The 13,302-nt window shown below is 47.1% G+C and overlaps 1 protein-coding gene across 5 annotated transcripts in view; it reads right to left on the minus strand.

The window, feature by feature from the left end:
• The window catches only part of FRMD4A (FERM domain containing 4A), a 211,169-nt gene that overhangs the window by 18,656 nt on the left and 179,211 nt on the right, over positions 1-13,302 (minus strand). For all 5 annotated transcript variants that reach the window (XM_072858165.1, XM_072858156.1, XM_072858174.1 and 2 more), the window contains exons 14-15: positions 10,849-10,990; positions 2,095-2,228 (exon numbers count right to left, since the gene is read on the minus strand). In XM_072858165.1, the coding sequence (XP_072714266.1) occupies positions 2,095-2,228; positions 10,849-10,990 (276 nt within the window). The remainder of the gene's footprint in view (positions 1-2,094; positions 2,229-10,848; positions 10,991-13,302) is intronic.

The raw sequence follows: 13,302 nt of genomic DNA on the forward strand, positions 1-13,302 counted from the left end.
CACAACCCCCTTTTGCGAGAGGCACTGTTGCAATGTCTCATGAGTCCCATTCTGCATTGCCCCTCCAGCCCCGTGGGGTTATTTCAGCTTTTCTTCTGTAACACGTTCCTTCTAGTGTGATGTAGCTCTAAGCACTGCATCAAGACATAGATTCCTGTATCCTTTCCCGAGCGAAACAAGGATATTTTCTTTACAACCCTAACTTAATACGAAGCAGGGCAGTGGGGAAAGAGTTAATATCTTCTGTAAAATGCCCAAGATTGGAGCAGAACAAAATTGATGTGGGCTACCATGCTGCCTCCATAAACTGAAAAGTATTCACAGGCACGGTCCTGAAATGTAATCTAAATTAATAAGTAACTGGAGTAGTGATGGCCTGAAGTAACCTGATGCCACTATTATGAATGGCTTTGGCCATGCTTATTTGATTATGCCCCCACTTTTAACCCTTTTTTATATCCTGGTGTGCCGCCTTCTCCCTCTGTTTTGGCCATTCCTGTGCCAAAGCAGAAAGGATGAAGGCCAGCCTGAGAGGAAATACTTCCAACTGGAGGCTGCTGATGGATGAGCTGTAGGGTTGCAAGACAGGGTCAGATTCCAAGTGTCCATCAACTGCCTCTCCCGGATATCTACAGAAAGCACGAACACTTTCTACCAGCTCTTAAGGTGCTGACAGATGGGCTCTGGCAAGCCTTGCTGGAGCACGTTAAGGAAATATTGCTCCTTACCACTGGCTCCATGCCCCAGCGGGAGCTTTTGCCTGCATCCCGGTTGCTCGCAAAGTGCCTGAGGCTGCACTGCAGATGGGGCTGGAGTTAAAGCGAAGGTGCTGGGCTGTGAGCTCCTGCAACTGTGGCGCAAGCACATCTTCCCCTGCATGTGTGCTGCTGCAGGGCATTAGTCATTGGCAGTCAGGCAGTGTTAGTTTAGGGTGGTAAATTCCTCCAGGGCAAGTAGAGCCCTCCAGACCTTGTCCATCAGCCCCGAAGAGCGTGTGACTGCTTCCTGCAGATGATCTTAGCTCTGTACTGGATGGACTTACAAGACTGGACAGCACAGATTTCTGCTGACTTTCTTTGTTGAGAGGTATTTTCCACAACTTATTCTTGTTGGTGTTAAAACTATAGACTAATTGAAACAAAGTGCAATAAGAGCTGAATCAGTGACCTATTTCCCCCATTTTTGTCAAAGGCGAGATACACATTAAATATTATGCAACAATTGGAAGATCTCCCACTGTCTGCAGCCAGCTTCCTGTTGTGTTACACATCACGATTTGTTGTTAAATTCAGATTTTCAGGCCTGGTAAACAAAGGAGGATTGCTGAATGACTCAAGTGTACGCTGCTGCTAACCACACACATCTGCAGCAGGGTTGTGATTTCCCCAAACGTTAAATGGATCTCTAAACTGGCCTCCTGTGTATTCCAAGAATGAACAGGCAAGTGAGTGGGAAGATTATGAGATGAGTTCTTGAGCTGTCCTGCATGTCCTGGGATGACCACAGTGGTTCCTCTTTGCAAGGTCTGCGACCACACTGCCATTCCTCTCCAGCAGTGCCAGAGCTTATTGGATGAAGGGAGTCCACATGGAGCAGATGAGACCTTGTGTGCTGTACGTAAGAACGTGCTGGGAGAAGAAACGCATGTAAGGGCAGGCCTGCTCCAAGAAGAAAGTGTATCAGCCTGGGTTTTTTTTGCTAATGAAGTCAAAAGCATTTGAGAAGTGATTACCAGCACACAGGACAGCCTTCCTATGCCATTTAGGTAGCTGCATATTCCCACCAAAGTCAATAAGAAGCCTGGGTGAATGCATCTTAAACACAGTTTCAAACAGCAGCCCTGGATGCTGAGCACCCTCCTAGCCCCAAGCCAAGTGGGCACCCAGCTGACATGGGGTCCCCTTCTCTGGAGGGGAAATGTCCTGTGACATTGCAATCTGGAGTTGAAACAAGGACATTCCTGAGGCCTTTGTACAATGGGCTTTGCAAGAGGTGACTATAGAAGGAATCTCTTCTGACTCCACACCACCTCCAAACAATGAGCATGCTACAACAATGCAAAGTGTTACGGGTTATAAAATGTCCATTGCCTACCGCTTCTCGGAGACACAGTTTCTTTAGCTCTTCCAAGCGCTGGCGCAGTGTCTCTTCCAAAGCTTCTTGCCTGGATTTCAGTGCAGCCAGCATGTCTTTCTTGGCAGACTGAGAACTATCTGACTCTTGGGAACCTATCAATAAACAATGATTTCACTAGGCCAGCTGACAGCAGAATACACATCTGGAATGCTTGTAATTTTACCAAAACCTGGATGCAGTGATTCCAAAAAGAAATCAGACTATGACATGAAGCAGGTGTTACCCAGTCATGTTTGTTTACGGCAAATTCTTAATGTTTAAGCTAACAGACAGAGATCGGACAGTGGGGCACACAAAGACATTTGTAATAATTATCCAGAAAAATAAAAGCAACAAAATTATTCATGTAAAGATCCTAGAAAAAAAAGACATACCATTCCCATGAAAGTTCCCAATGGCAAATAACAGTACAGTTTACGAAACCCTGGAGATGCATTTTTGGGAAATTAAGCCTAGGAGAAACCATTTGACAACACAGCCTACTTCTTAAGAATTGCAATTATCCTGGTAGCAAACATTTAATTCAACTCACTTACAGTGCCTGTTTTATGAACAAATGTAATGGAACAAAATTACCTAGCAAGATTCCTGTAAAACACACCAAAACAATAATAACCCACAGGTCCTTCTGGGATAGTAGCTGTTTCTTGTGAAGACGTAGGTCAAGATATTTAAACTGGATGTCCAAAGGGCTTGACTTTTCAAGTGGCAATTACCCAGCAACTTCCACTGAAGTATGTCCATGCATTAAGTCAGACTCTGTTGCTCAGATGTCATGACAGCATTTGTAACTTCAGCTCTTTAGGGGGACTTATTGATGGGGTTCCTGATTTTATTTTGGTTTGGGATGGTGCATCAATCGCTGCCCAAGATCTAGCATCTTAAAGAAGGGGCAACGTTGGTTGCATCCATTTTTGGGTCCCCAACTTGAGCAGCTGATTTTTCAGGATGTGCTTAGCATTCACCCTCTTTAATGCACCTCTGGGCTCAGAGATGAGTTTTTAGTGAAGTCACTAGTTGCTCCAATCCCCTTGTTTGCATAAGCCGAGTGCATCCTTTCATTACAGAGTAAGGACGTGAAGGTTATGGCCATATTGTGAGATGAAAAGCAAGTTCGAGAAGGGGTAAACACCATCTCTACACGCTTTTCACTCATATCACTGGCTGTTGTGCAGCTACAGCTGTAGTTCAAAGCATCCACCTTAGGTTTATGGAAAGCTGAGTTCTGGTATCTGTGGTGGATTCAGCAGGAGCATCCCATGACTGTCCACAGATGACACTGACAGCTACAGCTCCACAGACTCTAAAGCTCTGCCCCACACAGAGCTCTGGAGCTCAGCCTAAGTCTGCATGATTCCTTTTTAATAAACTCCATAGTGGGTCTTGAGCTGGGCTGAACGGACAGGGCTGCTGTGGCAAAAGGGTTGCTGTTGCCTCAACAGAAGTGTCTAGGTGATCTAAGTATCTGAGATGTCTTCCATGCAGTGGCAGATATGTCCAGGACCCTGTAAGAACCACACTCTTTTGGACTGGCAGTGGGATACTCTAACCCACCTAAAATGGCACCAGACACCTATGTTTAGACAGCTGGATTGTGCCCAGTGCTTTGTAGGGACTTCTTGTGGTGTACTGTAGGTTTATGCCTGCAGAAAAGCCTTTGACTCAGCAAGGCTTTCAAGGGGGTTCCTCCTAGTCCTCAGTGGTTCCTCAGTGGTCTCAGCATGTGCTGTCCCAGGGTGACTCTGGGGGGCTCCCCTGTCCCTCTAGAGCAACGGTACAGAGACAGCAGACCTCTATTATCTGCAGGAGCCAGATACTATAGGATGCTACATGGAGTTTTCTGTGCACCTGTAGGATGGGAGTGAGTGGGGGCTTCTAGATACATTTGCAGCTTGGCTTCCAAGCGTACAGTGAAGACACTCAGCCCAAGGAGGCTGAAAATGTCGCTGCCATTTCACAGAGCTCTGGAAGGAACCTGGGAACAACTCTTTGTTTTGGCAGCAAAACAGTGAAATTTGTGCTTTCAGCTTCATCTTTCATTGCTACTATTCCAGCAGACCATTAAAGCTAAACTGAAAGAGGATTGAGGCAACCCATGCCATGAAACAGTTCTGCATTGGCCCAGGGGGAGCAGAGAATCTCACAGATCTTTTCCATCACTATTTTCTGCAGTTTTCATACAAGAAGACATCTGGCACTTATTCTGTGAAGCAGCACCCCTCTTTGTTACACCTTTTATTGGGCTGTCCTGGAGTGGGGGAGGTGGAAAAAGGGCTCTCTAAAGGTCAGCCAGGTCGAGCATCATCAGATAAAGGAGGACAACCTCACGTAAGATGTTTGTTTAGTTGCTGTAGTCATCCTCATTTCATTTGGGTTTGCCCTCATAGAGCAACAAAACTCAATTCTGCAAACAAATCTGTGCTGCAAGAACTTGACAGGATCTTCTAGAGGAGCCTTGTATTTGCACTGGCAGGCAAAGCCCTCCCTAGCATTCAGTAATTCTTAACAGTAACCCTGGTGAGCTGTTACTAGGAAAAGCTGAACTGCTGAATTTCTTCACTGAGTTGCCAACTAACAGCTCAGTCCTGGTAAAAAGCTGCTCATGATTCCAGCAGATGTTTCAACCCTTTTTTTTTTTTTTTCTTTTAGGACAACTTTAAAGACCTACATTTTCCTTTCAACTGCTCTTCCCCTTTCCTTCCTCTCTCTGCTCCCTACCCCCACACCAGCCTCAGATTTATTTTTAAAAGCTCTTCGTTTTTGCACTGCGGGTTGCCACAGCAGCTACATAGATGCTGAAACATTTAAAAGCATATGAATAGCCTCAGCCCTGGCCAGACGCCTGCGCTGATTCGGGGTGTGTGGACAAGAAGGAAACGAATGGCTTCTGGCTGAGCTGGTATGGACCCAAATCAAGCACAGACAGTTCACGGTGTTTGCTCCAGCTGCGCTCACCCTGTGTGAGAACCATGCTGGTCTCAAGCCTGATGTGGTCAGTGGCAGTATCCACTGAGTGCACATTTTGCCATCTTTTTCACCCCTCCTAGAAAGCAGAGGAATTGGGGGAGATCTGGAAGTGCATTGTCACATTCTGAGTTAAGCAATGGGATTACTGCTGAAACCAAAGTCAACCACTCCTTGGCACTAATAAATGAGTTCAAATTAACCTTTTCCAAGTGTGGACTTGGGTCACAAACTCTTCTAGTGTAGCAAGGGTTCAAAGGCCAGGGGACAGGGTACTCAGTTCATGGCTCGTGACGCTGAATTTTTTTAGCTTGACCATACCTGACTTGGATGATCCCTTGGGCATACTGCAGGACTTACTTATTTCTTCAGACCTTCCTGAAATTTCTCCTTCAGAAACTGTTCTGTTCTAGCTGGTTTGGTTTCTTTTTTATTTTAAAAGCTGAACTATTTTGGGGTGTATTATTAGATTTTTATGGGTTGATTCTCTGCTTGTTCTCATAGGTGAAAAGCAAATGGAAACTTGATCAGTCAAGAGAATCACACCCCTGTGAGATGCTTGTAAAGGAGCAGAGAACAGTGCTTTGTATTGTTGGGGTGCCTACAGCTTCCATTAGATGCTCTTTATTTATAAATATGTATTAATCCAGCCTCGAGCAAGGCTGTGACCACAGACCCATTTCTAAACCCAGTGGCAATTGACCCAAAAATGTCCGAACAAATCAAAAGACCATAAAAACAACCAAAGAAATAATCAAAGACCAGCACAAACCAAACCAATCAAGCAGATACTACCTTAAATCAGCCTTATTAAATATGATGCTCACTGAGTCATGGCTGCCCAGTGACTTCCAAAGGGGATCATCAACAGAGAAAAATCAGTCCTGAAAGATCAGTCCTGACACAAGAGACAGAAATGGTTGACTGGGAGACTTTCTTAGGTATTTTATCTCCCACAATTAGGGCTAATTCCTAATGCAGTAAACCAGAGAAATGTTGATGAAATATGTAATTTCCCTGTATAGCTTTTGAACCTTTCTGTGAAAATTATTGTTCAGCCTCCTTCCCATTTGCTGTGCAAAGATTTACCAAACTGCATTTTAACACACACTTCTGCAGAACCATTTGATGTCCCTAAAAGCAAAAGGGTTGTGAAAACACACCAGGTAGCAAGCACAGCGCCATCTCTTTGGTGGGCACCAGGAACCTGCTGAATTGGGGCCTGTTTTTATAGCTGATGCTGTTGGTTGAATTTCAAAGCCAAGGCAATCGTACATGCCCTTTCCTCCTTAGCATACAGGACAGGATGCAAGTCTTGGTGGCCTGAACATCCACTTAATACCCTATTAGTGTGTGGATACGCTACTCATCTTCTGATCTCCACTTGGCCTCTCTGGGCAATTTCTCCATCCACTGACATTCAGGAGAATGTGAGCTGTGAAATGGGGGGAGAACACGGTCCTCCCTGCTCAACTTACTCCTCCAGCAGAGTTCGTGGCTGAGCTTCTTTACAAGTGCTAACGGGCTGGTTTCTGATCGCTCCAATACCGGTGATGTCAGGACAGTCTTGGTGATGTTGATGGGGATGTGGAGCAAGTGAGTCACACCCCCAAAAGATCTGACCAAGGCGATGTGCTGTGCCTGTGCAGATCTGCAGGGGTTCCTCGCTAGCAGCTGTTGGCTCCAAGACAAGCTTTGTTTTAAAGCTTGTCAAAGAGAGGAGACCAGCAACGTGAGCCACCGTTTTGAAGAGGAATGCCCTACCAGTGACTCACTGTTTGTCCCCATTTCCTCCACCTTTTCTAGTGGAGTGGAGTCAGCTTGGAAAAAGGATAAATGAGAAAGATGAAAATAAGCATGGAGGGTAGATGGGATGCTGAAGAGCAGAGGGAGCCAAGGCTTGGTGCTAGCATCTGTGAGGGAAAAGGAGACGCAACAAGGCGGCTGAGCAGCAGTGAGGCAACAGCATCCAGGCATCTCTTCTCTTTCTCATTTTGTGAGTCTCCTCCAGGAAAGGAAAAACACATCTAAATATGGCAAACCCTTCACGCTACATCCGGCTGCTGGCTCCAGCTCGATGGCGTTTGGTTGAGGTCCCTGTGGAAGGCTGTCCCCCAGGCAGGGAGGGGAGGTCCCCCTATGCTTGCTCCGTGCCAGAGCCTGGGCTGACTCACCGTGCCAGGATGTCAGCACACAACAGCCAGCAACCTCAGACAGCCGCTATCTCTTGTCTCTGCCAGACAAATAGGATATCCTCCACGGTGCGCGGGAGCCCAGCTGGAGCTGCTCCGCACAGGATGCTCAGATATCCTGTGGGTGACTCGTCTTCGTGAGCCCCCGTGCTCGTGGGCCATGCCGGAGGCTGCGCGGGTGCTGCTCATCCGCTCCAACACCCGCCGGGGCAGTCCAGCTGGAAGACGGCCCCGCCGGATGGAGCGGAGGGGGCCGAGGAACCAGCTGGATGGGCTCTGTCATGGCATTTTCAAATGTAAACAGGCCTCTGCACATGAAAACACCGCTGATGAAGGAATGGGGCTCAGGGGGACGGACACTCCTTGAACGTGTCTGCAGAGCTAAAGCAGAGATGCTCCTCTGTGGTCTCTCCTCTGCCCACTGAGATGAAGAAGGCGGTCTGGGGTTCAGTCCAACAATAACCCAGTAATAACAGGGCTCCTCACTAGCTAGGAGCCCTGCAGAGCTCTTAGGGCACAGACCAAAGAAAAAATCCACCTTAGACCTAACCTGATTTCACTCCGATAACCATCTCTGCTGGCTTTGATTAGGGTTCATGCCAGTGTGAAAGCAGAGCTTTTATTCCTGGGCAAATCTTGCCCCAGATGTCCAGGGATGGCTCAGAGATCCTGAGCAGAAGATCCTTGAGATAAATCCCAGCAGCCCACTGTTTTGGGGGCCCCCTTCAGAGCCAAAATGAGGACAGAAGTTAAACAGCGAGCTTCTCAGAAATGGACTTGGGAGCATCAAGTATCAAACTTACAACTCTGCAGCGGACACGGACTGAGATCGAGGGCCTGGGAAACACAGAGGAGCTTAGGCTTTGGCCCTGAATTGCTGTAACCATGGGGAAGTCACTGCCCCAGTATGACTCCATCTCCCCTCTGCCGTGTCTTGAGAGGGTAAGTGATGTGGGGCAGCGACTGTCTCGCACTGCACAGCAGGATCTTGGCCAGACAGTGTGACAGCTGGAAGCAACAACAAATATTTCCTTGCAGCCTTGCTGCAATCCCAGGGGAGCTTTGGTGCTCCTCATGGCACTGATAGCCCCTTCACTGCAGAGGAGTGAGATGGAGAGGGGAAATGGCTACAAGGAATTTCCAGGAAAAAAGGACTGAGAACAGTAGGGAAGCGGGGACAAACAGAGATTCAGTCCTGCCCTTGTGATTTCGAGTCACTCGGGGTATTTATAGCCTGGAAATCTACTGTGGCCACTTAATCATTTGCACTTATTCTCTCCAGCGTGCAGGCTGTACCACGATAACCCATCATTGTTGTGATTGTGTGCCGATAATCTTCGGCACAATGGGAGGAAACGCAAAGGCTGGGACGGAGCCGGTGACTGTGCCCAGCGGGACAGGCAGCAAATGCCCCCTCCCGTCCAGTGGGACAGGGCTGGGTCACCTCTGCCAGCCGGGCTCGAGGGAAGGGGCTCTTGGAGCAGAGGGGTCTGTGTGACTGTGTGGAAGCAATCCAGGGTCTCCAGTTCCCTGGTATCTGTCCTCCTCTGCCAGACATCTTCTTGTAGCTGCTTGTAGCTGCTGGAAGGCACACAGCAGCAGCAAACTCCATAGCTCTCCTTAATATTTTGGGGAGAGCCCTGTCCTCACAGTTGGTAGGACCTAAAGGCAGCTCTGAACACAGGAAGCTGGAGGGGGCCATGCTTGCCTGGCCCACCAGCAGCACCTCAACTGAAACGGAGATTCACACAGTCCTACACAGGCGTCCAGGTAGACCAATCCACCTAGCCAGGCCTGAAGAAATGACTCACCTGGTCAATGAGCTTTGCACGGGTCTAGTCACTAGTGCAATTCTGCTGAGTCTGCAAACCTCATGCTCAGCCAGAAGGGATTTGAGTAGGGAGCAAAAAAAATACAGAAATAAAAGCATGGGCAGCTCCCAGTTTGTTATTTCTATCCACATAACCCTAATAGGTGCTGGCCCTACAGAAGCTTTTATGGGCTTGATTTTCTGCTGGCTTTCACCTGACTACTGCTCTGCCACTGTGAGGGCAGAAGGAGACCCCCATGTTTTTTTCCAGGAAGGCGAAAAGTCAGTGTATTAACATGAAAACAGGATTACTACCAAGTAGCTCTCACAAACTTGGGAATGGTGCCCAGGAGGCTGAGATCTTGGAAAGACCTTAAGAACTTCCTTGGGGTACTTAACGTTATTTACTTTCCAGCAGGAAAGCTGGAAAAAATGCCAAACAAACAAAGAGCTCCAACAACCCGACACCAGTCCCGGAGCTGCTCAGCTACTGCAACTCCCTAAGCGATGGGAAACACAGACAGTGGATTGTATAATTCCTCAGGAGGACCTATGGAGCAGAAAGGCATCTCTGTTTGCAGGCAAGGCAAAGAATTGCACAGCAGGCTGCTCTGGAGCTCTGTAAGCATTGCACATTTTAACCCCTTGCTGGACATTTTCCAGGCAGGAGAGGGTGGCTTTTAAGAGACATGAAGGATACAGTGATGCAAAGCTGATCTACTACACCAGTGTAGGTTCAGTTTTAAAGCATGTGTGTTCTTAGATGGACTCTTCCCTTGTCAAGCATGAGAAGGTTATTCTCTGGTGTTACACATCTCAAAACAATGGATTTCGATAACTTGACGTGACACTTAACAGAGGGCATTTAATTGAATGGAACTGGTAATTATAGTGATACCAGCAACTTTGCTCTCCTGAAGAGCTTCTTACCTGCGCAGCTTCAAGCTCTTTGCAAACTATCAATTCTTACTTTGCTCCTGGAGTGACATTTAGCACTGTTTTACACATAGCTTGTCCTGTTCAGACTGACAGAAGAGTTTCAAAGAAATACAGACAAGTTCCTGACTCCTCTTCCCTGGTCCTTCTCTTCTGATGCTCTAGCTCTCCTCCATATCAACTTCTCTTGGGTTTCTTTCACAGATTATGTCTTCCCCATAACAGGAAGGTGCTCTAAGCCACAAAAAGAAACCTCTAGGTCCCCACACTAGTATGGTGGAGAGTGCTAGGGAATAGCTCTTTTGAGCCTGGGACACCAGGCAAATTCCAGCAATCGAGAGGCAAAACAGATGCGCACTCTGTGAAGAAGCCACCCTGCCTCAACACTGCTGAAGGACATCACCAATTCCCAGCCTCAATTGGCCTAGTGAGCTGCACTGGCTGACTGCTTCCTCACTGCTGGTTGAGGGCTCCTTCACAAACGCATCTGCCTAGGGATGAGCTGGGTGCCAAGGGGTGATTATGGTAGAAACTGTGGAGAGAGACCAGGTCTCAGCTGGGAAGTGAGAAGTTGGAGATGACATCTTGGGGCCAAAGAGGAAACGAGCAGTGGTAGTGAGAGAGGGGGAGACTGCTGCCTGTGCTGTTTGTGGGGCAACGTGCTGAGAGACGGACTGACACCTGGACAGACAGAAAGGCTAAAGGGAAGTGACTTTCATTTCTGCAGTGCAGCTTCTGGCTCCTCCCCATTATATCACAGCCATGGCCCTTCCCACCATATTCTCTCGAGTTACAGGATAAAGGACCTACCTGATGACAGAAGACTCCCGCTGCTGCCGCTGATAATTTTGCCTTTACTCCCCATGTTGGCCAGCTTTGAGGTCTTGAGCGTTCCAGTTTCGGTCAAGTCAATTGCAATCTCACTCAGGCTTCTTGCAGCATGAATCTTGGACTGGACATGGACACAGGAGTTAGTAATGATTTAGCGCTTCTTGAAAACTCACAGAAGGAAAAAGTCCTTTTGCTGTGGCAGGAAACAGTCCTCCACAGCAAACTTGGGTTATTTTACAGAATAGAAGCAATCTGGTATGGTATTCACTGCTGCACTTTTTACATTCTTAAGTGGGTACAATTCTGGCATCGCTTCCTGTTGTTTGTTATTTTCTCTGCTTTGCCATGCACATTTTTCCCTCTTAAACAAACCAGGTATAGAGTCACTGTGTTACCACATACAATAAGAAACCTTCAGAAATGCCAACATAATAAACTGCAAAGCCCAAAGGCTAAAGACCATCTCTAGCATCTAAAGGAAGCCAGGAGGGGCCTTTCAAATCTGCAGTGAGCTTTGGACCAAGACACAGTGAGGACATGGCTTAAATGGGCTCTCATGAGAAGCTGGAATACTGGCAGGAAAACATGTTCAGGTTATGGTCCAGACTAACAAGCCGCATGCAATGCCCCTACTGTGAGGGACCTCTTCAAAGCATTAATATTACTCCAGTAAGAAACAACAGCCAGCCCCAGCTCAGTAACTGGCCACACTGGGGCAAGGAGTCACCCATTGTACACCACCAAATGTCAACAATCTAGGCATCTCCAGGGGAAAGTAAACATGCATACTGCATAAACAAATAGAACAGAATAGAATAGAATAGAATAGAATAGAATATTGTATTATATTTCAGTTGGAAGGGACCTCCAATGATTATCTAGTCCTCCTCCTACATTAGGAGGCAATGAGTTGACTTCCTAAGATGTCATCCTTTCTCCACTGGTTATAGAAGGATTTGAGACAACAAGATGCCCAGAAAGTTCAGGTGAGATAACTCCAGAACTTTCTCTTCGTTGAGCAGTGAGCTCAGTTGTGGTTATTCCCACAGAGCCAACAAAGGCAGAAAATGTTCAGGGCAAGGGGGTCAGCGGCACTGAGCAATGCAATGAGCATGGTGGCTGCTTGCAGGGTTGGGCTCACTCAGTCCTAGTGGCTGCCTTACCTCTGCAATACTATTAGTATCTCTATTAGTATCTCCAGTCCATTCTCCTGGCAGCCTCTAGCAGGTGCTTAACATGAACAAGAGGATCAAGAACATTGATCAAAGTTGCTGGGGACGGCCTTTCAGTTATATCCCTACCACTACTGGGAAGAAGAACCCTACGTATGAGGGTGTCTTGGGTGGCCACAAGAATTTTTCAGTCCTTTTTGTGACCAGTACAGCCTTAGGATGACTTTAAAATAACAACTGCCACATCAGAACAACCCCAAAGCCTCTCTAGTCCTCAATGTCATTTCTGACTGGGGTCATCTCCAAGCACTTCAGAAAAAAATATAACGAAACTTTACATTAAGCTACTGTAGAATAATATGTCCACATGGAAAATTTCCTCCTGCCTATTCTGAACTAATAGCTTATGCTCCGAGCTCTATTTTATGTATTGGTTGTTGAATTCACTTCAGGTAACAAGTCATGCTAACAAGGAGGAAACTGACAACCAGGAAGAAGCTCGCTGTCCCTAAGATGGCACACAAAGATGACTGCTATTTCATCTCTGACCTGGAAATCGACTTCTTGCTCGCTGACCCTCATGTGAGCTCCTCAGTCATGGATGGAGGGAGCTTGGCGCTCAGCCCATTGCCCAAATCTCACAAGTCCTGTGCTGCTGAGCTTCAATTAGCCTGGCCTCACAGGGCCACTGACCTGCAATTTCTATTTCCCGGAACCCAGAAAGTTTTTGGGACATTGTGCCAAGGCTCTCCAGCCGCACAAAGACTTTTTTTCAACAGGATGGCGAAGCCCCAGTTCACCTGAGCATTAACCTCTGCACCTCCTGAAGGCCAGAAGAGACTCTCAGCCTTAGTCATACAGTTCAGGTGATGGGCACATCATTGCAGTGCTAACAAATCAGAAGCTGATTGACGTCCACATACCAGGGTGTGATCTGTTCCCACTGGAACTAACATGAGATGGGACTACAAGGAACGCTTGCCGTGATGGGATTTTCAGTGTTATGTCACATCCTCAGGAAGCAAAAATCATTTTAACAAGAACTAAGGCTGAACTGATGGCTGAGCGCTCACCACACTGAGCTTCACTCTTAGCTCTGTTACTGATTTGCTATGGGACTTTGGGTAAGACACTTAAGGTTAAATCTTAGCGATCCCCTGCCTGTTTGCACATCAGTGAAATAATAAGGGAAGTAAAATGTCTCCCTGTTGTGCACTATACATTTAAGATTAATTTAAGACTTCAAATGAAGACAGCACTG

Source organism: Ciconia boyciana, chromosome 1 (genome assembly GCF_034638445.1).
Source record: "Ciconia boyciana chromosome 1, ASM3463844v1, whole genome shotgun sequence".
NCBI lineage: Eukaryota > Metazoa > Chordata > Aves > Ciconiiformes > Ciconiidae > Ciconia > Ciconia boyciana.